General features: G+C 41.1%; 1 protein-coding gene across 2 annotated transcripts in view; it reads right to left on the bottom strand.

Annotated features, from left to right (window-relative positions):
• Positions 1–24,248, bottom strand: part of arhgap36 (Rho GTPase activating protein 36) — a 43,698-nt gene that overhangs the window by 17,272 nt on the left and 2,178 nt on the right. Inside the window, exons 1-2 of one of the 2 annotated variants that reach the window (XM_011487665.4) lie at positions 14,666–15,076; positions 10,485–10,641 (exon numbers count right to left, since the gene is read on the bottom strand). In XM_011487665.4, coding sequence (XP_011485967.1) covers positions 10,485–10,620 — 136 coding nt within the window. In that variant the 5' untranslated portion in view covers positions 10,621–10,641; positions 14,666–15,076. Of the gene's footprint in view, positions 1–10,484; positions 10,642–14,665; positions 15,077–24,248 lie in introns of those variants that run through there. The other variant, XM_004079984.5, reaches the window with a different exon arrangement.

Raw genomic sequence — 24,248 nt, 5'->3', positions numbered from 1 at the left:
ACCCTGAGGATTCTGTACAACAGGAAAATGAAGCTTGAAGTGGGAGGGGCACTTGGGCAGGGAGAAGTATAGTGATGGTTTTGTTCAGTCCATCTGTTGAGTAAATGTGACGTCATCAATAGAAAACTAAATTAAGTCAATTCAGTTGCCTTTTTTTCGCAATATAGATGCTGCCCTGTTGGAACAAGAAATCGTCAGTAAGCGGTGATTGGTGCGAGTCGGTCTCACTAATCAGGAGTGAGCTTGTTTGAAGGCCACACCTCTACCACTTAAAGTGGGCTGGAGAGAATCTGTCAATCAAACATTTCAAACGTTTGACGTGAGAACACATAGGCTACTTTTATTTAGGCAACTGATTGGTTAGTTTAGACTTTAAAAACGTGCACTACAGAAAAACTGTCCTGAATAAAAAATTTGAATTAGCTATAAATGTTATAAAGGGTATCAGAACAAGAATGGTTATTCTGACAGATGACTGATTGCTATTTATTTCTCAATAGAAGTCTATGAATAGTTGGCTTTCTAGAGCCAGCAGGTACTTACTGTTTGGAACGCCAGGGGGGAGGGGCCACTTAGTCCAATTCTCAAATACATTTAATGAGTCCACCCACCTGCCATTTATATGAAAAGCAAAATATCTTCTTTAAAACAATCTCCCTCAACATAAAGCTTAATGAAAAACAGGGTAATTTATATTGATAGGATCCTTGAAACCATACTGTGTATACAGGGAGGGAAAAAAGTATTTAGTCAGCCAACAATTGTGCAGGTTCTCTCACTTAAAAAGATGAGAGAGGCCTGTAATTTTCATCATAGGTAAACCTCAACTACGAGAGAAAAAATGAGAAAAAAATAACAGAAAATCAGAAATTTATTTGTAAATTACAGTGGAAAGTAAGAATCTAGTCACCTTCAAACAAGCAAGATTTCGGACTCTCACAGACCTATAAAGTCTTCTGTAAGCGGATTCTCTGTCCTTCAATTTTTATCTGTGTTACTGACACCTATTTGAACTTATTATCTGTCCACAACCTCAAACAGTCACACTCCAAACTCCACTATGGCCAAGACCAAAGAGCTTTCTAAGGACACCAGAAACCAAATTGTTGACCTGCACCAGACTGGGAAGACTGAATCTGCAACAGGTAAGCAGGCTTGGTGTGATGAAATCAACTGTGGGAGCAATTATTAGGAAATGGAAGACATCCAAGACCACTGATCATCTCCCTCCATCTGGGGATCCCCGCAAGATCTCACCTGTGGGGTCTAAATGATCACTAGAACAGTGAGCAAAAATCCCAAAACCCCACGGGGGACCTAGTGAATAATCTGCAGAGAGCTGGGACCAAAGTAACAAAGGCTACCATCAGTAACACACTACGCCGCCAGGGGCTCAGATCCTGCAGTGCCAGACGTGTCCCCCTGCTAAAGCCAGTACATGTGTAGGCCCGTCTGAAGTTTACTAGAGAGCATTTGGATGATCCAGAAGAGGATTAGGAGAATGTCTTATGGTCAGATGAAACCAAAATAGAACTTTTTGGTAAGAACTCTACTCGTCGTGTTTGGAGGAGAAATAATGCTGAGTTGCATCCAAAGGACACTGTAAAGCATGTGGGTGGAAATACTTTGGGGCTGTTTTTCAACAAAAGGGACCAGGACGACCATCAGCAAGAGCATTGAAGATGAAACGTGGCTGGGTCTTTCAGCATGACGACGATCCCAAAAACACTGCCCAGCGAACAAAGGAGTGGCTTTGTCAGAAGCATTTCAAGGTCCTGGAGGTCCTAGCCAGTCTCCAGATTTCAACCCATAGAAAATCTTTGGAGTGAATTGAAGGTCTGTGTTGCCCAGCAACAGCCCCAAAACATCAGTGCCCTAGAGCAGATCTGCATGGAGGAATGGGCCAAAATACAGTTTTTGAAAACATTGTGAAGACTTACAGAAAAGGTTTGACTGCAGTTATTGCAAACAAAAGAGTATATAACAAGGTATTGAGTTGAACTTTTGTTTTTGACCAGATTCTTTTTTTCCCACCATAATTTGCAAATAATTCTTTAAAAATCAGGCACTGAGATTTTCTGGATTTTCCCCCCTGATTGTCTCTCATAGTTTTTTATTTGATTTGAAAGGGTTATTTCAAGCAATCAAATGAGAATATATAAAATATGTAATATATTAAAATCTATGGTATATATTTTTTTAGTTTGGCATAAAAGAAACTGAAAACAAATTGAGAACTGAGAAGAATCCGGCATGTCTGATATAGAGACCCGAGAGCAGACACACGCACAGACATTTGTGCAGGAGTGTGCCACTGCATGTTTTATTTTCATTTAGCAGCGCTCTCTGACAGCGTTTATGCAGATGACGCCTTTGTTATGGTTGGTAAAGCTGCTGTTTAGAAAGAACTGGTGGAAGGTCGAGTTTTTGTCCTATTAAGGAGCAACCACTGCTGCAAACTCTGCACAGTGCTCAGGACACAGACTTGCTCTTCTCCTTGTGCTTCACGTGTACTGAGAACAGTAAGCATGTAAAAATAGCAGGGGGGAGAAAAGAAAAGTCCTGTGTTTGTGCTGCTGGGATAAAAGGGTCAAATTCCCACGACTGCAGGAAATTAAAGTTTATTTCCAAAGAACAGCTCCTCCCGGAGCATACACCATAGCCAGATCCAGCTGCTGACCCATACATGTGAACGTGCATTGGGGGGGGGGCGCACAAGCATCCGGAGCAAACTGAGTAACCAGGGCAACCTGAGCAACAAGAAATATGACAACAAACAAAAAGCCACGTAATAGTTTTAATAGACAAGAACGAAGGCAACCATGGCATTGGAAGCAACCAAAAGCAACAACGGCAACAAAAGGAACGATAATAATAAGAAAAAGCATCAAAACCGTAGTAAAGATGTAAGATCATAAAAAAAAAAAATCAATGGATGATCACAAAACCCATGAAGACTCAGAGCTGTATTTTTGTGACTGCTGCTGCTATTGTTAATGGTAGCTGAGATCCCACAGTGCCAATGGTGCTTCATGGTGGTTTGACTCATTGACTCTGGTTAAACTGGCTTAAGTCCTGGTTTCCTGTGATCAAGGCTCCCATCAGCCCCTGCAAGGGTGAACACCACCCCTGCTTTTTGCTCAGAGCGTGTGAATATTCATGAAGGTAGGATGAAATACAATATTTTGAGCTCTCCTGAGAAAGAAGTTTATTTTTCTGGAAGCCTGAATAATGTTGCTTTCTGTGAATCTCACAGCTGTTGCTTTTTCTTTTAGGGGAGAAGGGGTTGTAAAGTGATGCTCAGTAACAGAGGGAGGCAGGAAAGAAAAAAAACAAACAAAAAAGAGAGATGCAATGAGAGGAATAGAAAAGCTCAGAGTGGAACACCATGGCAGATGAAATCCTGCTGAGGAGGAGCAATTTAAACCCTGCAGAAAACGAAGACAACACAAATGAAAACTTTGATGCAGGTGAATATGTTGAATCTTTGACTGTACGTGCTTTCTGGACAACTGTTTTCCATAGTAGCTCAGCATTACTGCAATGGGCCTCAGAGGAGTCGGGTCTGAGTTAAAATGATGTTTCTCTGGAGAGATGATCCACACTCACAAATATGGAAATGCACAAACATACTCAGGCTACTTATGGAGTGATGTAAAGCTCGGATCTGCAACAAATAAGATAACAGATTTTTTACTTTTTTGTACAATCTGAACAAATTAAAAACTGCTTCATTCTCTTCTGAGGTTGAATCAGTAAAGAGTCAAGAAGAAATTACAAATTTTGTAGTTTAATTCACAAGAAAGACTCTCGAGCCAGGAAATAACTACTGCAGACAAAAGGAAGAAAACAGCTGAAACGTGGAAAGTTTTACCAAACTGGATGAAACCAGGGGTCTCGCAGGAAGTTTCATTTTTGGAAAAAAACTTTCCCACTGTGAGGGCAGATAACACTAAACCTGCATTAACTCTCATGGGACTCTAACCCCAACCAGGTCCTAACCCTAAAGCAGAACCTTTAACAGTGACGGGTCGGACTCTCAACACGCCATCCTTTATGGAAACCAGTGGGAAACTGACATCCTGGAAACGACAAACGTTTGGGTGTTTTTGAATAAAAACAATAGTTACGCTTTGGAAAGCTGAATTCGATGAAGAAATGTGGGTTCATGGAAAATCACATGGAGAGAGAAAGAAAACCCAGAACAAACAAGGTTGGACATCCCATAATAACACATCATCTTTCTGATATTAAGTACATTTAGTAATGATTCTTTAACTTGACTGTACTTGAACTGAATTATTAAACAAAGATCATATTTAGATTGTGTATATTTTTTTATTTTATATTAACCCTGTGGTTAGCAGCAAACTGAGCAGAGATGCCCAGACTTCACTCGCCCCAGCCACTTCCTCTAGCTTCTCTGGGGGTGAGTCTCTCCAGCATGTCCTGGGTCTTCCCCGGGATATCTGCCCAGTGGGACATGCCCGGAACACCTCTCCAGGGAGTCCAGGAGGCATCCGGACTAGATGCCCGAGCCACCTCAACTGGCTCCTTTCGATGCGGAGGAGAAGCGGTTCTACTCCGAGCTCTCCGCGGGTGACATGACTTCTCACCCTATCTCTAAGGGAGCGCCCCGCCACCCTACGGAGGAAGCTCATTTCATCCGCTTGAATTCGGGACCTCGTTCTTTCAGTCATGACCCATAGCTCAAGACCATAGGTGAGTATCGGAACGAAAATCGATTAGTAAATTGAGAGCTTTGCTTCTTGGCTCAGCTCTCTCTTCACCACAATGGATTGATACAGCGACTGCATAACCACGGACGCCGCTCCGATCCGCCTGTCAATCTAACATTCCGGTCTTCCCTCCCTCGTGAACAAGACCCCAAGGTATTTAAACTCCTCCACCTGGGTAAGGGACACTCCACGCAGCGAGAGATAGCCAACTACCTTTTTCCGGTCGAGAACCATGGCCTCAGATTTAGCTGTGCTGACCCTCATGCCAGCCACTTCACACTCGGCCACAAACTGTCCCAATGCACGCTGGAGGTCCTGGCTTGATGAAGCCAACAGGACAACATCCTCTGCAAAGAGCAGAGAGGAAATCCTGTGGTCCCCAAACCAGTAAACCAGACCCCCTCCGGCCCCTGGCTGCGCCTAGAAAAACTATGAACAGAACCGGTGATAAAGGGCAGCCCTCTCGGAGTCCAATGTGGACCGGGAACAGGTCTGACTTACTGCTGGCTATGCAAACCAAGTTCCTACTCCGGACACCACGGGGGACGCGGTCGAACGCCTTCTCCAAATCCACAAAACGCATATGGACTGGATAAGCGAACTCCCACAAACTCTCAGCACCCTAAAGAGAGACAGAGCTGGTCCACTGTTCCACGACCAGGATGGAAACCGCACTGTTGTTCTTCTCCTGTCCCTCTCTTTACCCGAGTGTTCAGGACACAGGGCCAAAGTTTGCCTGAAACAACTACAAAGTTGACTTCCTGCCTAGGGTGTCCTGATGCCAGGTGTATTGATGGACACCCTTGTGCTCGGACATGGTGTTCGTTATGGACAAGCTATGACGAGTACAGAAGTCCAATAACAAAACACCACTCGGGCTCAGATCAGGGGGGCCATTCCTACCAATCACGCCCCTCCAGGGACAATTTAGAGTCACCAATTCACCCATGAAGCATGTTTTGGACTGTGGGAAGAAGCCGGAGTTCCCAGAGAACACACGACACAAATCTGAATTTAAAAAAAAAAAAAAAAAAAATTATTCAAATAAAAAACAAGAAACATTCTTTATAAAAAAAAGACAATAATTCAGTGGTGCGTAGGTTTGTTGATTTTTAATATTTATAGAAAAAATATTCTGTTTTAATTTTTAATCGGGATTATATGAAATGATTATAACATACAACAGTCCCGCCCAGAACAATTTCTTATGAACTCCTGCTGCTCTGCAGAAACTATGTCCTAGAATACGCACGGGTTTTTGGCTAAAAACTGTATGATCATAATTAAAAGGCCACTTTGAAAATAGATCAAAAGCACCTGAATAAAGGAAATCACTATAAATATTTGATTCTATGGAAGTATGTGAGAGCTCCATTAGTCAAGTGCACTGAATTTGAAAAATAATGTATTTTGTTATAATCTAATATAGTTTGAAACGGTACATTTTTTTGTATTTCCTTTTCAACACTAACCTGCATTGTGATGCTTGAAGTTTGTGATAGTGGGTAAAATGTTTTCATGGACTGAGCTTTTCTGTATGTGGATTCTCCACATGGTCGTGCTTCTGGAGTTTTGGTGTCAGAAGATGTACAGAATGGTGGTCAAAGTTGAGCGGGTCGAGGGGTTAATGATCCCGCAGCAGAACAGCAGCACAAGGGAATGTAGAGTCTGAGAAAAGCAGCTTATATCCTGCTGATCTCACAGGAGAGCTGCCACCATGAGGTGCACATGCATGTGCACGCGCACCACTGCACTCTCAGCTGTGTGCTGAAAACAAGAAACACTCTCTGGAGCTTCAGATGGGTGAAAAACGATCCATTTGTTTTTGTAAAAGAATATGATTATCAGAAGGATTTTAAAAGATCCTTCATAACCCTGAAGTCAAGAACTTTCAAAACAAAGAGACTGAGTAGCGAAAAGCTAGAAAGCAACCAATGGGAATGTGTCAAAACAAACTAAAGACTTTTGTTTAAAAGGTTCTGTTAGAAAGGCAGATGGGTCATACAGATAACGATTAGGCTGTGCCCAAATGTAAAAAATATAAATAAAATATATTTGCATTTACAGTGTTGCCTCAAAAACAAAATCCAAACTTCACACGGTGGCTGCATCCATTGAAAGTTTTGCAAAGTCGGCTCAACCAAACGAAAAATATCAGTACCCTGCAAACACAGGTCCCTTAGAAATAAGTAAAAAATTCTTCTTACAATGGAAGATTTTGATTAAAAAAAGCAAGAAATCTGCCAATGGGATCAAAAATTGGTCTTAAGAATTATGATTTTAAGAAAGACTAAGACAAGTTTTCTCAAACTGAGATTTTTTTGCTATTGAAATATATAAAATGTATTCAATATAAATATTGAATAGCAAAAATAAAAAATTTCAATTCAGTTTCAATTCAGTTTTTGCCATGTAACTTTCTTTTTATTAACAGATCTCTCTTTGGTCAATTCTGTCCTGGCAGCATCTTTCCAGAGGTGGGTGCTCAAGCAGGGCCAATTAAATTACAGGAGTGGCCCCCTCAAACATGCCCCTGATTCCACTTAATTAAAACAGAATTGTGCACAGGACCATTGGCGCAGAGCAGGCCTGCCCCCACTTCCAACCATCCATTTGTTTACAATCTCTCCCACTATCTTACAACCCCTCACACTCCTAACCTAACATTACCGGTGCAACAAAAATGGCGAGCAATATTGGAGCAATCGGGTTGTCCAGTTTTTAGCCAAATTCCAGCTCAGATTAGGAAAACAAAGACGTGAATGGATCTATTTGTCTGCAAGTGGATGCATCAGAAGCATCAGAATGGAGCGGAGCAGGGAGCACGCGGCTCTCCGACTGTAGCTTCTATGTCCCAGCCACAAACTTTTTCCAGCGACATTTTGTTGCTGCTCCTGACCATTGAGTGTATTTGAGCAAGTGTGATATCACTCATAGGCTTAAAAATTTTTTTTTTCATTCGGTCACTATTTTTCCAGGATATAGATACATTTGAAGCCAGACGAGGTTAATAAGCAGTGATTTGTCCGACTAGTGATTTGGCCTCGAGGAGTTAGTGACTACTTCCTATTTAGAACGTGAGGGAGTTGGAGTAATTCAGTCCAGTTCCTATATATAGTCAATGTTCCTGATTCACAAGGATTTAAATTAAGAAATACCCCAGAAGGCAATTTTAACCTTAATTTTCTTTTTATATGTCCTCCATCATCAGAAAAATGTCACAAGAACATGCTAAAAACACTAAAAGCACAATTTCCATCAGAGTGGGTTAATCAGTTAAACAGCAATGAGACTTAACTGTTTATTGTTGACCCCAAGTCCACTCTCCAATGTTAAACATTTCTCTGTTGGTATTGACTGTCCTCGGTCCCCCCATCTCTTCAAGTTAAGAATCTGAGTGTCATCTTCTATCATTTCAATCCCATATCCCTACCATTACTCACCAAAATCTATTTTACCTTCAGGAAAATCACCGGCTTTGTCCCACTCTCACCCCCACATCCTGCTGCTGTACCTGTCCATACCCTTGTTACTTCACTGCAACTCTCTTCTCTATAGTCTTCCCCTCCACAAACTCTGCCCACATCATCATAAGGACTCCCAACTCCTCACCCTCATCCTGAAAGAACTTCACTGATTTGCTGTTCATTTCAGAATTCAGTTTAAAATTCTCCTGTACTTTTTCAAAGCTGTTCACCCCCTCCACCCTATCTTATCTCCTCCATATTTCTACCCCGTTGCCTCAAATCCTCGTCCTCCATCACTGTGGTTTCTGTCTGCCTCAGCACTATGGAATCCTGCTCCTCAACTCTTGAACTCACTTCCATCGGACATCCGAAACATTGATTCACTTCCTGTCTTTAAATCAGTTCTCAGAACTCTTCTGTTCTCTAGAACTGTGATGCAGTCATCAATTTGTTTATGCATTAATGTGCTTTTTGGAAATAAAATGTATTACTATTGTTATTGATGTCTGAAACATGTATGTTGTTGTGTGTATGTTGTTGGTATGTGAATATACGTGCATGCAAGATGGCTTGTGTGTGGTGTTGTGTGTGGATATGTGTAAACATGTACATGTGCAGGTTTATCCTTTTATTGTTCTCTACACGTTCAAAGCCCTCCATAACCTGGGTCCTTCTTATCTTTTCTAATCTTCTCCATATTAACACTCCCTTTCAATCTCTCCGGTCTTCTTCCTCCCTTCAGCTTTCCAGCCCTGATGGTCACCATGGGGAGCCGTGCCTTCAGCCGCTTGGCTCCCAAACCCTGGAACTCTCCCCCCAGACCTCCGTAACATTGACTCATTTTCAATTTTTAAATCCAAACTCAAACCCTATCTGTTTAAATTTGCTTTTCCAGATCACAATTTTTCATCTTCTGTTATCGGATTTTATTAATGATTTCAACTTTTTTATTGTTTTCAACATGTTATGATTTTATTGTGTTTACTTTTGGATCTGTACAGTGTCCTTGGGTGTTTTGAAAGGCGCTTTTAAATAAAATGTATTATTATCATTACTATACAGACAATAATTACACATGCTCATTCGTGATTACATGGGTATTTGAGTGTGTAGTTTTGCACAAAAAAAGAAGCCCTCTACAAAGAATTAATGACATTTTCTCTGTGTGTTCAGTGTTTTTTTGTTCTTTTTTACCCTATTCCTTTTTCTCCAGCTATTGTTTCATAACTACTTTCTCCAACTCTCATATCTTTCTTTTCCTTCTGGTCTATAAACAAGAACAAAAGAAAACTCATAGAAAGAAGCTTAATAGTGAAAATACAGTCTGTCCAAAATGAGAGGCTTTCAACCACGATCTATTTTCTCAGCTGCTGGACAGAACAAATAGAGAAAACAAGCAAAAAAAAGGGAAAAATTATGTCACAAAAAGCTTTTACAGGAAGAAAAATGTACCGAAATGCATCTATCACATCCAACCAGTGCTCCAGATCTTCATCCTGCTTCGTTTCCCACTTTCCTGCCTACTCCACGATGATTACAAGGATCAGTGTATTCCAGGATCTTATTTGCTGAACACACCTCATCCAGACAGATCTGGGATTGTGGAAAAATTGAGAGACAACCTCGCCTTACCTCATCAAAGTTCTTTGGAATTAAAACTAAAAGCTCCCTGCTCCGCTCCATGCTGATGCATCCACTTGAAGACGATAAGATCCATGTGGGTCTTTGTTTTCCTCATCTGAGCTGTCATCTGGCTCTAAACTGTACTGCTGGAATATTACTCCAATATTACTCGCCATTTTTGTTGCACCAGTAGGTCGGGGTTGTGAGGGGCTGTAAGCTAGTGGGAGAGCATGTAAACAGATGATGGGAAGGGGGGCGGGCTTATTCTGTGCCAACAGTCACACCTAAAAGGCGAATTTCTAATGAACCACTGTTGCACTGCAGAAACTCTCCTAAAAAATGACTTGTTTTTATTAATTTAGGTTAAAAACTGAATAATAATTAAAAGACCACTGGGAATTCGTTGACAATGGAATAAAAGATGACTGGAGGGAGACTTTAAGTTCACAATTTAATCTGCTTTTTTCTGTGCCAACATCTTCATTTTCTACGTTCTAGCTGATCAAATCTGCTTATGAATGTTGGCATTTTCATTGCAGTTTCATAAATAAATGAGATGGGCTGAGGTGGAAGGTGAGCAACACTGAGCTGACTGAAGGTTGGTGGATAAAAAAAAACTGGTCCTGGTTCCTCGTGCACAGAAAGCAGCACTCACCTTTAGGGATGCTGATCTTGAACTCCAGCTCCCTCTCCTCCAGGTGGTACAGGGCCACTTCCTGTAGTCTGGCTCTCTCCAGTTCTGACAGACTTTGGATGGGAACTGGCTGTAAGCGCACATTCTGACCCAGCATTGTTGCCCACGTGTGGTTTCCCTGCAGGCCAACAGGAGGTTAAAGTTGTTATCACAGATCATTAACTTCAACAAGCAACACACTTTTTTTTTTATCTGGAAAGTTTAGAGTCCATTAAAAGATTTAATGGGGCGGCTGTGGAGCAGAGGTAAACCAGTTGACCTCTGATCGGAGGTTGCAGGTTAAGTTCCTGCCTTTGTGTCACAGTGTCCAAAACACTGAACCCCTTAAAGCTCCTGGCTGTCTTGTTGGTGCCTTGCCATCAGTGTGTTAATGTGTGTGTGCATGGATGAATGAGACTTGAAACTGCTCCAAACACCAGCACAAATGCTTGCATACAGTAAAAAACCTTATTACAAATTCTCCAATAGGTTGCTACAAATCTTTGCACACTGTAGTACAAGTGCTCACAAACACAACTACAAATTAAAAGGATGATACTGAGAATGAAAAACTAATAACGACTTGCTACATTAATAAATAAGATCCACTCCATGTTGATGGTTTTGGCAGAATGAAATGGTTTGGACACATTGAGAGGAGGGACAGAGATGATGTTGGTGAAAGGATAAAAAAAATGGATCTACCAGGAAGGAGGCTTAGAACAATGAATGTAAAGAAGGAGGACACGAGGGATGTTGATGTGAGTGAGGAGGATGCAGAGGATAGGTGATCAGCTGTGGCGCCGCCTGAAGGGAGCAGCCAATAGACAATAAGAACACATGATCAATTGAGCACCACTCTGCCACCTTGGACACATCTGCTTATGTCTGATCAGAAGCTAAACAGGGGTTAATCCTTACATAAGACACCATCTGGGAATACCAGATGCTAGAAGTTACTGTAATCACATGGGGGCCCTTTTCATTGCTTCCCTGTGAAAGTCCCAAGTCTGGGTTAATGCAGAGGCATTCTCTGTAAAACCGACTCAAATCTGTGAATCATGGGTTGATTCGCTGTGGTGACCCCTGGAGGGGGGGTACTGGCTATAGAATTTTTTGTATATTTTTATACTGATTCTGCATTTTGATCAAACAGTCTAAAAACAAAAGGCTTCCAATCAATAAATTGGCCAACACTACAGTTTAATATAATTAACCGTCTTCAGTAATTGTGCAAACCAGTAGCCAAATGCTGACAGGCAGGTGAGTTGTAGCCATTAACTGTATAAGAGAACTGGACTGCCCACTGCAGGTGGGCTCCAAGAAACTAAAATCCTCAAATCCCACAGATTTCTATGCTCTGTTACCCTTTATTAACATGTTCTTGCTAATCCTTTTTTTCTCCATATTTTTTCCTGTAATGCAAGTTACTCAAGTTATAAACTGACCAATCAGATGCCTCAATAAAAGGATGTGGTCCCACATCAAACATAGGAAACGTTTGATTAACAGATTTTTTCAAGGCTGCTTTTAAATGGTAAGGGCGTGGTATTCCATCAAGATCACTCCAGATTGGTGAGAGTGGTTGCCATAGAATCGTTGACTCACACCGACTCGGTTCAATCACCGCTTGCTGACGACATCTAGCTTCAACATGGCCCAAAAGTGGTGACTGAATTGACTTAATTTTTTGGAGCCAAAAGGAAACCATTCACCAACGTCACTCGGTCTAGTTTTCATATACAGTCAATGGTTGTAACTCAAATGTCCTTGTCTGCAAACTAGCTGAAAACCCATCTCATACATGTAAAAATGACATTTCATTTCACTGAAAACAGTCCTCTTTGGCTTATTGTCAGACTAGTTAGTTTTCAGAGATTTAACTTAATGTTAATGTGTTTCAATTACACTTAATAACAATAACAATTAGTTGTTAGTAGGCTGAAGCTGGGGTAACTATGGTGCACTGGGGTTCTGTCCTCTTTTCTCATCTACTTCTACCATTCCTCTCTCCTCTATTCTTGATCATAATTCATCATTTAGTTCACCATGCCTCTGTTTGGGGAGTGGGAGTGCTTCCAGATTCCAGTTGGCTCATCTGTGCTCCTGTACCTGACCGTGTACCTCGTCTCTGGCTCGCCTCTACTACTGCTTCTACACCTGGCTGTGGATCCTGCCTCTGGCTCATCTCTGGCTCGTCTCTGCTCTGTACCTGGCCGTGGACCTCGTCTCTGCTCCTGCTCCTACAGCTGGCTGTGGTTCCTGTCTCCGGCTCGACTCGCGCCACCGACTGTCTCCCCAACTCCGTCTGGATGAAGCTCGTCTGCTGGACTTTAAATATGTTGTTGTAGAGTTTGATAAGTTAATTCTTCTCTATGAGTTCTAGCAAATCGCCTGTCCGTCCTGGGGGAGGATCCCTCCTTCATGTGGACACCCCTGAGGTTTCTTTGTTTTTTCCGGTATCCGTTTTTTTAGGAGTCTTTTCTTACCGCGAAGGGACCCCCCTTCGCGGTTCGTTTAGCTTAGTCAGTTTGTTAGTTCAATTTAGTATTTCTCTATTGAACTCTATGTATTTATGATCCTTTTGATTTTATGTTGAACTTTTTCAATTACCGATACGAAGCCCATCAAGACGACTGTTGTTGTGAATTTGGGCTATACAAATAAAACTGAATTGAATTGAACTCCCACTAAAATAGACACACACACACACACACACACCCCCACACACACACGCACACACACACACACACACACACACACACACACACACACACACACACACACACACACACACACGTTATGTTGTTTTGGTATTTCCTCTTCTAATGTGCCAGTGTGTTTAAACTTATAAGATGTGTGTTTGTTGCTTTGGTATGCTTTTGTAGTAGTGGGTGTGAGTGTTTATGTTTGTAGTAGTATGTGTGGCTTTTTAATAGTATGTGAACGTATTTACAGATGGAGGTGAGTGTGAAAAGTATATTTTACGGTCTAAATGCTCCCTCATAGAAGGTCACTGATACTCGTACTGCACATGCACGTCATTCACTGGCTTTTTATGATCCTTGCAGCCATTCATTGGGTTTTTGCAGTGTAGGATATTTGTGCAAAGTTACTGTTGTCTGTATGAAACCTGAACATGTACACAAGAGGAGGACCAGGAGAGTGAACTAAGGAGCAAAGGAAAAGAAGGAGGGTCAGAGGTCAGCGTTTATCATGGTTCTGATCTTTAAACAGATTGATCTGATAAGTTTAACTGGGCTGTTTTCTCCAAGTCTGCTTCTGGTCAGGGTCTGCTCGGTCTGCGCTCATTTGTTTTGGTCCACATCTGTGTGTGATTACTGAGCAGCCGCCAGACAAAACATACTGAACAGGAGAGAAAAACAACCCAAAGACTTCTAATAATAAACAGAATAAACAGTTTTTATGAAAACACCCCAAATCAACCCAGAGCTAGTTTTCAACTTCATCAGAATACCAGACATTAAAGCAGAACCAGAACTTTGGAGCTGGACCCATCAGAACTCAAACAGAAGAAACGGCTGTAGACAGTTTACACATCTGCTTCTGATAGAAAGAAAAACATTCATTTCTTTATTTCAGGTATTCTCCCATCCTTCACACATCACACGGACACACCTCAGTTCTCAGTCAGCGGGCTACAGAATGGACAGACACTGGTGTGTTCTCCTTACCATGCTTCCATTGATTCTGTTGTTATTCAGCTGAATTGTGATGATCTATGACACAGATGGGGGCAGGTATATGTACGTTTTTTTTGTGTGTGAGTACAACAATTAAGTGAAGGTTAGTTATAGAATTAGGGGATGCAGTGGTTACTGACAGAAACCAGAAGCAACATTTTAACAGGGACTTTAGTGCAGCTGTGGACCCAAATGACCTGCAGATGCCTTCATACCCCGATAAAACCCTGCGATGTAAATTATGAACTGCAAAAATCCTTGTTTTCACTTGGTATCTATCTATCTACCTACCTTTCTATCTATCCATCAATCATCTATCCATCTGGGTGAATTGGTGTGAACTTTGTCAAAAACCAAACGCTGATTGTCTTTAGATTGATAACAACAAAAAAGGCCCTGCCGTCCAACCGTTTGTCGTGCACGCACATTCACAAACACACACGTGCACACTGTCTGTACCTGTATAAAGGCTCCAGTTCTCAGTTAAAATCCCAGCAGCTCTTCACGATCCAGACTTTGCTCGAATGAACAAACGGATCTAAGTGAGACAGACTAAAGAGAAGGGGAGGACCGAGGTTCTGAGTAGGACTGAGGGCGTTGAGAGGGATGAGGAGGAGGAGGGAAAAATGGAAAGTAATAAAGAGAAAATAACTAGAAAAAAATAGGAAGACATAGGAGACTAACAGAAGAGAAGAATTAAGGAGATAAGAATGTTTTTTTATTGAATTACCCTTTGCTTAACCAGGTAAGTCAATTAAGAAGAAATTCTCGGTTACAATGACGATCTGGACCTATAAAACAAAAACAACAAGGAGGAAAGAATGCAGGTAAGAAGGAGAGAAGTGGAAAGCAAGTCAAAGAGGTGACATCCTAAAGGGAAAAAGGGGGATCAGAAGGAGTAAGTGGAAAACAAGAAGGAGGGAAGAAGGAATTAAAGAAGACTTGAGAGGGCAGGAATGTGAAAAAAAAAACAAAAAAAAAACAACCAGAGGATAAGAGAAGCACCTAGTGAAGAAGAGGAGTACAAGAGGAAGAGTAGTTGCATCAATGCTGTAGGAAAGATGAGTGGGAAAAGTAGGAAATAAAAAAAGGAAGACTCAAAAAGATTGAAACACAAACAAGAAAAACACTGGATGAAAGAAAAGAAGACTTGACTGAATGAAAGGAAGAGGGATGGACAGTTCAGAGTGAGGAGAAAAAGACAGAAAAAGAAGACAGGAGGAGGGGTGACTGGCAGGAAACAGGAAGCCCAGAAGGAAGGAGGTTTGAGGGAGAAAAGGAAGGAAGAGAAAGAGGGATAAAAAGAGGGAACGAAGGAGGGAGGGAGGGAGTAGGAGGAGGATTAAAACAACAGGATCAAAGCTCTATAAAAAGGACAGAGAGAGGAAGTCCTGGAGGAAGCAAGAGGTTTCATTGGAGGAAAACACAAAGGAGGAAGTCCAGTTTGGTCAACCTGTCACATGCTGACAACATGCTGCTCCCAAACCTGAGCAGACCCCCCTGACCTCAGTTCACATGTGGGATCATCTACATTTACATGTAACTAGCATGAGAAGCTTTTATTTAAGATGAACCAAGAAGAACAAAGGTCCCAGACACTGGAGGACTCCACTGCCTCCAAGCTTCACTGAAGAACATCTACCATTAAAACCGGACTCAAAACAGTCTAGAAGCATCTCCCTCTACCCAACGCAGCTCTTCTGGCAGGTTCAGAGAACTGTGTGATCCACTGATGGATAAAGCTCTTTAGAAAGTCACAGCTGACGCCTTCCGTCCGTGAAACCAGGGTTCGAATCCGGGCTGCTCCCTGTTCCCTTCTCTACCTCTGTGCCGGTCCCGAGCCCAGTTGCTTTGGGAAGGTTGCATTAGGAAGGGCATCCGGCGTAAAACATTGCCAAGTTTACCATGCGACTTGTTCGCTGTGGCAACCCCTGATGGGAAAAGCCAAAAGAGGAAGAAGAAAGTCACAGCTGAGATCCAGAGTCTGTCTAGCAACAGAGCATCCACGTGTGTGATTGTGTATGTAGGCTTGACTGTCCAGCCTCCTCCTTCTCCGCCAGCTAAAGAGGAGGAACAGAGGAGGAACACTTTTTTCCCCACTGAAATAAACCCGGAACAGAGAAAAAGAAACGGAATAAAGTTGCTGTTTGAAAGAAGCTACTATCGTGGTCTGGTTGCCCGGTGGTGATCTCACCTGGCTGCAGCTTGGACAGGTTTAAGAAAAGACTTTGGTCCAGCATCAACCATCTTAACTCTATTAACCTTAGTGTGCAGAACACTGTACCAACCAAGGCTGTGGAGTTCTTCTCAAGCACCAGGTCCCACTAAGGCTTATATAAAGGACAAGAAAGTCCCTGGGCCATTAAACGGGGGGAAAAGCTAAAAATATGAAGAGTGGGAGGAAAGCTTTTACAAAAACACCAAAGGACCAACAACAGCAGGGAGTCTGGGACATCTGGAGAAGTTTAAGGACCTCCTCAAGGTCCAAAGGTAGCAGACCCCAAGCAGGAGACTGGGACAATGACAAGAATCTGTTCTTAGAGCAATATGACTGGCTATCCACAATCAGGAAGGAATGAACAGGTCTCCTTCATTTTCAGTGAAGCAGAAAGCTCCTTTTACCATGGCATTGAACTCCACTGACTGTGCTGCCCCCTGCTGTTCAAACAGGGTAAGTCAGGAAAACAGTTCCTTCTTTAAAGTTCCCCTATAATCAAAATAATGTTTTTTTGAGTTTTTGACATAGACATGAGGCATTTTTCCTATAAAAGAGATCAACTTCAATAAAAGTCATTCCATTTTTGCTTTTCTGCGTATTTCACCTTTTAAATCGCTGTCAATCAAACTGTTACGAAGATGCTCGGTTTGAATTAATGACCCATCAGTATTTTTTAGCAATGGTTTACCATAAATTTTCCAATTTTTTTGCATGACCTTTCACAGAATTTCCAAAACCAAAAATAAACACATTTCAGTCCGACTATTACTACCATATATCGGTACCACTGAATCAGACCATGTCACATGTTGATACGTCCAAGTTTGTCTGCCTCACCGTTAAAAATGCAGTCGCCGTATGAATGACCGTTTTCAGTAACGTATGAAAGCGTACTGTATTCAATTAAAAAAAAACAACACACACACGGGTGATCTTCGTTCTAATTTCTTGGGTGATTTTCGTTCAAATATTTTTAAGAACTCACTTATTCTCGAGAGTCAGGACAAAAGGCCTTCAGAAAAAAACTGAATCTGTTCCATTTACTGTTAAAAACTGTTTTGATTTTCATGATATTTATTGCTTTATACATTTATAACCCTCATCTGTTAAAGACTTAATGCTGGTGAATATTGTGACCTAATGCCAAGGACAAGAGAAATAACAAAGGGCGCCTAACCACTAGTCAGATATGTGACTGTGAGCCGATATATCTTTTAAAAAAGTAATTATCTAGGCTAAAACATAACACCAGTATTGATAATTCCTTTAGATCTAACATAGTGAGTAAGTCAAACAATTTTAAATTATCGATTTTTACTTATTAATACTTTTTTATGCAGGACATGTTTTGTATCGACTCTCAAGAATCAGTTAACTACAAAAGAATGAACTACTAACTTACTAACCTCATCTGCTCATGAAAACTATAAGATGAGCTGCAATTAAAAGTCGAAAATCCATAAAGTGTCCGTGTCATAGAAATGATCCGTTTAGTTTATGTGCTCGTGACGATTTCGCCAGTCTGCTCTCCTCTTCCTACTTACTTTATCCACAACATAAGGTACATCATGCATACGGATTTAATGTAAACCAAGCATGATTAATGCTGACCAATCACGTGCATGAAAACCAAAACAGCTGGTTAAATGTGTCAATAGTTTTAATAGTTATTGTAAGGCTTTTATTTTTTAGAATTTGGCTAGTTTAAAACAAAACTAAACGCCAGCTGTTAAAAACTTCATTATTTATTGTTTATTAACCATTTTATCCTAAGTACATTGAAACTGTGTTGATGTGGTGGTGCAGTAGCATTATCCCCTGACAGCAAGATGTCTTTGGTTCAAGCCCCAGTAGGAACCTTTGTGTATTGAGTTTGCATGTTCTCTCTGTGTATCTGTTAGTTTTGTTCAAGTAGACTTAAAATTGTTCAGTGGTGTAAAATAAAAGACTGTATTTCTGTCTGATGTTGCATTGATCTAATAATACAAACTTGGCTAAAAACAGCTGCGAGAGTGACAGTAATGAACTAAATAAAAAGTAAAAATGTCCTAAGACGGCTAAAGAAGTTGTCATAAGACAACCAGAGTATTTTTTTCTTTGCCATATTTATTTACAAATAAACTGGAAAAGAAAATACAGTAATATCTTAATAAGAAGCATAGTATAATTACTGTAGGAACATTTACTGTTGGCTGGATGGCAGTAAGTACTGATTTTTTATTTAAGGATAGTACAAATGTAAAAAGAAATACAGTTAAATATTTATATACTGCATTTCATTTTACAGCTTTATTACTGTAAATGGACTACAGTACACAAAAATTCTACTGTTTTTCATTTTACTTTAATAAATTTGTAAAATGCTTTACAATAATTACTGGGGTCCAGCAGCCATTGAGTGTTACGGTAAAATCTACAACAACTATTTTACAGTGTGCTCATCTGGCTTCCTTAGCCCACAATCCTTCTCTTTGGATCAAAGTAGACAATGGTTACAATTTAGACTACTTTAAACCTTTGAATTAAAGCCCCTACATTCAAGTTGAATTCAAATTCAAATTGTGGGCGGGACTTTTGGCATAAAGCACCCCCCACCCCCCCATTGCTGAGAGCACTTGCTTTACAACAAAAAACACAATTTCCGTCAGAGTGGGTCTTTAGGGGGCTGAAAATATGTGCATCGACCAAAGCCTCATCTGGTACTGATAGGGGTTTTGGGTGTGAGCTCCAGGTGGACCTTGGACATGCAGGGTGGTTGGTCTGCATTTTATGTTTGTTTATCACTCTGCAGAGATAAAACTGTCTTAACTGACATCGCCTCATGTTGACCTGATAACTTCAAAAAAGTCTTCATAGTCTGTTCTTAATCTTTTTATGAGAGCCTTTTTACTGTAAGATCATCATTTTTTAAACTAGCAGCAGGTCTCATCTTAGCAGCTTCACAAACATTCAGAAGTCCTGACAGAGTAAAATTAAATGAAATAATAAATAATCTAGAAATAGGTACCCCCACCCCCCATCCCCAACACCACAGAAATGGAAGGACTGTGACAGTGGCTTATCTGCAGTTTTTGTCATCACCTAATTCAAAGTATAGGGGTGGCATGTGCACATCTGTGATTGTGCATTCACATGTGGACCTCGGTGTGCCATCAACACTCTGGACAGTTTATCTCTGGTATAACCAGAACTTTCACACTGTGGGGCAAGAATGCTAACCACTACACCAACTATACAGCCTCTACATTTGTCATCAATAGAAAACCAAATAAAAACTTCACACCAGACTGTAGTTATATTAATTTTTGGTGCATGTTTGACTTTTTAACAATGGAGTCAGTAAAATATAGTGTAGCTCCTGTCTAAAACCAGCCTCCAGCGGTTTTCATAAGAACTGGTTTACATCCAATTGTGGAAGGCAAAGTCTAGGTTTGTTCTACAGATGGGTTTGTGCACATCTTTGTGTACATATGAATGTGTGTATCTTTGTGTACGTGTGCCTTTCCATAAGCCACTGTATATGAAAACTGAAACAAATGAGTGTGACATCATTTATAGAAAATGGTTTAATTCAGAACTACAGCGGATAATAATGCTGCCATGAAGGAGCCAGACGTCATCGGTGAGCACTAATTGGTCCAGGTTGGTGGACTCAGCATTTCTATGTCAACCACTGTCCCCACTTAAGAGTGAGTTTGTTGAAAGTCCACACCCCTACCACTTCAAAGGCAGGCTTGGGAGAACCTGCCAATCAAACGTTTGGAATGTTTGATATGAGAGCTCATATTTTTATTGACGCATCTGATTGGCCAGTTTTGAATGACTTGCAATAAAGAAAAAATATCGTGAAAAAAATAGGATTACCAAGAACATGTTGGGGGTTGGGGGGGGGGACAGGACTACGGCTCTCGGTTGGCCTGAGAACGTCTCGGGGTCCCCCCAGAGGAACTGGAGGACGTGGCTGGGGCGAGGGAAGTCTGAGCATCTTTGCTAAGACAGCTGCCTTGGTTCAGGATAAGCGATTGTCAATGGAAGTCAATGGGATTTTGGCTTCTTGGAACGAACAGGTACTTCCTGTTTGAAACATATGGAGTTATTTCCAGTCCCAGTAATCAGAAATGCACACAACCTGTTTCACAAATACACACGCTCTGATTCACAACTGTAATTTTACGCAAACGTGTAATATTAATTTGGAAATGCACACGTATTTCACAAATGCACATGCTGTGTTTCACAAAAACACAATACATTCTTCAGAAACGCACAATAGATGCTTTACAGACATGATTTTTAGGTATTCTTGTAATATGAACTCACAGATCGTTCAAATTTTAGAATGTGCATTCACAAACCCGCTCTCATTTGTGAATCTCCACACATTTGTGAGAGATGTCTCTGCGGTGAATATTGAGACTCCCTTGACGCTGTAGGTCAACTGATGTCACCATTGGCTAATGAATCTGTCATTTAATCTCATCAGCAAAGCAGGCATGCTTGCTTTCAGCCAATCGAATGGCCCCTTTATTTTTCTCTCAGCACAAATTTCCCTAAATCTTATATTCCTGTAGATGTGCGAGTGTGTTTGAGTGTGTCTAAGTACCTCTTAGTGTGTGTGTTATAAGTAGGGATGCGTTAATTCACTTTCCCCATGATTCTGTAGGGGGATAAAACAGCTTAGAAAATGAATGAATGAATGAAACGATTCATAGTGGATTCAACCTGGGTACTGAACAGTTCAGGTGAAGTTTTCCAGATTTTTTTGCATTTCTTGCTAGATAGTTAGGTGTTTTTAGTTTCATAAAGTTCAGCCCACTGTTGTTTTTCACATCAATATAATCCAAAAGGAACATTATCAGAACTTTCTACCTCACTGTATGGTCACATGTCTTTGATAAATTTATTGTTTCCACACATTGGGCTGAAATGATGGAAAGATCTTTTTTTTGTTATAGTAAAATTAACCAACCATGTCTAAATTCAAATGGTATGTTCCAACATTGGTTATTGATTTGTTTTATTTAAAAATGATGCTATAAAGATACAGGTCAATTGGATTAACAACTTGTCTCAGACAGATCGTTCTGGTTGGATTGTAGGAATATATTAATCGATTCTTCGATTAAGTTGATTAATTGTTACACCCTAATGTCTAAAAATAAAGGAAGTGGATTTATTACCTCATTTTGCTCCTAAAAACTTGGCAAGAGTGGTAGGTAACCATACAAGTAACTTCTCTGCACAATTTCAGAAAACTAAACACAATTTTACAAATATTTTGGTTTCAATTTTAAAGGAACTCAATTTGGCAAAATCAACTTTTTGAGTTTTTAGGAGTATTTTAGTTGTAATATAATAATGATCAAGTCCTCATGTTCATACGCATGAACGTGGGGGAACAGCCTCTTTCAGGAAGAGTCTGCGCTGCCAACTCCGCCCCCAGGCTAACTCGCACACATACCCCACTTTCTCCACAGTTAGCGGTGATCAGCTAAACACTTTCATTTTAGCATTGACTCTGAGAGGAAACGGTTGTTTTCATTTGTTTTTGTTGTCTGCCGTCATGGGCAAATCGCAGACACGCTGCAAAGGACGGCTCTGGATGCTCCAGGTTGACGTCATGAAATTGGCGACACCCACAAGGAGCGAAAGGTGGTGCCTCAGAAATCAAGCGGTCTTACTTCCGGGTAGAAAAATGAGCTGCAAAAATGACTTATTTAACAAAATAATCTTTCTTTAGTGTGCCATGGCCATGGGTAATATATTATCATACATATTGATATAGTTTATTCTGAAAGGCTTAATAAAAGCATGATACAGACCCTTTAACGCTTGTGCTATCTTATGGGGTCCAGATGACCCGCACATTGACGTGTTATTCCTACCATGACAAAGGTGGATAAAGGTGGAGAGGATTTCGTGTAATCCATGGACACCAGTGAAGATCAAGAATCATTGAAAAAAATGTTCAGCGTACTGTCTAGTGGGTCTATATGACCCAACATCCAACTTAACGTGACTTGGATAGCACAAGGGTTAAGATTCTGAGAATAATATTATCTTTGTAGTGTTCGTCAGGGGTTGTGTGTGTTGGTGCTGGTCTGTATATGTATGCATATGTGTGCTATTGTGCAATTGTGTGCGTGTGTTGATGTCTTTGTGTTAAGGAGGCGGTGCAGGGTTGAATCCCAAAAGCAGGTCTGGAAAGTCACTTCTACTGGATTCCTGGCTGCCTGGCTCAGAGTTTGCAGAGTCAAAAAAAACAATTTGACTTGGATGTCTGCACCTTTCCATTCTAAATATTTTTTTTTGCTTTGATTTATGACTTTGACTGTGTCCCCCCTTACCCACAACCCCCCACAACCCACCAAAGGTAATTAGAGGAGCAGAAAACAGTGTTTGGACTGGAATTTTATAATGATCCAAGGTTTTCCAAACAGGAATTAATGTTTACTTGTAAAAAATTAAGATTCTTTTGAGATTAAAAGACATTTCTGGTCTTTTTATAGAACAGAGGAGCCGAAAACAGAAAGCCCTGCGTGGTTATGTTTTTTTCATGTCGTTGAAAAGAGGTACTGGTTTGTGTGTTTGTGTGCTTCAATTAGCTATGCTGCCCGTGGATTGTCTACAGAAGCACAGATACTTGTGTTATCTTTTAAGGTTACTAGGCCCAGAAGCTGCTTTTCTTTGCTTTGCCCTGTGGCCGACTGTTCTTAAGGTTCTTTGATGCTCCTCAGCACAAGTCCTACAGCATCACCTTTGTTGGTTCTGTTGGTTTTATCCATGGCTGTTGTAAAAAGCTGCACACCTGATTGACCTCACCACTGTCCTGCTTTGTGTGTGGAGCCACTTTCTGCAGGCCCACGTGGCCTGTAAGCCCACCCCAGAGTCCGGGTTGGGGACTGGTAGGATTTGGCAGGTCATGTTGTTCTTTTGGCTTCATCAGTTAAGTGTGAAGCAGCTGGGATGAGAATTAGCATCTCTAAGTTAGAGGCCAAGATTCTCGACTGGAAAATGATGGTTTGCCCCTGGGAGATCTATGTTCATGAACTCTGTGGCGCGATCGAAAGAAATGGATCCCAGATACAAGTGGCCGAGTGAGTTTCCTCTACAGGGTGGCTGGGTGCCCCCTGGATCCTCCCTGTGCCCAGACTGCCCTCTAAGTGTTATGTTTTGAATCTTGTGTTCTGCTTTTGTGTTTTATTTGCTTCTGTGAAGGTTTACTGTGTCTTCTCCTGGATGCCCTACCACCTGGGCACTCCTGAAAAAAGCCACAGCTTTCAGTATTTAAGGCATTGTCTACCTTGTCTTAACTTTTGGAACATCTTCAGTACCTTTTTGTGGTTTTCTGTTCTATGTTATTAAATCCTTTGTATGTACTGGATTTGATCAAGTACTTCCTGCTCTTTGGTTTTCTTCTACCACTAGCATTCTGCCAAAAGGAAGATCTGGGCAGGAAGTGGAATTATAAAAAGAGGGATGCAGTTACCACTTCAGGAGAATGCTCAGCAGGGATGGTAGTCCTGGTTTCAGGACAAAACTGCTGCTGGAGGTCAGTTAGGGTGAGATTATCTGAGACCAGCAGAGACAAGCTGGTTTGCAGACTCAAACTGAGCAGGCAGAGCTGTCAAAACAATGCATGAATGCAGCAGAGTGCACAACAACCATTCCTCAGGTCTTCACTCCATGCAGGAGAGTCCAGGAGCAGAGGTCACAGCAGGAACTATGTGATGTGGGATTTGTCAGGAGTAAAGAGTTTTACTTGCAGTTTTCTGAGCCGTGTGTAGACACTTATGATGGCCGGGGATGGGCTAGGGCAATGGG

The sequence above is a fragment of the Oryzias latipes genome, chromosome 18, assembly GCF_053564925.1.
Source record: "Oryzias latipes strain Hd-rR chromosome 18, Olatipes_Hd-rR_3.1".
Taxonomy (NCBI): domain Eukaryota; kingdom Metazoa; phylum Chordata; class Actinopteri; order Beloniformes; family Adrianichthyidae; genus Oryzias; species Oryzias latipes.
Note: the sequence above shows the minus strand (reverse complement) of the source record. Positions and strands in the feature narration are given on the sequence as shown.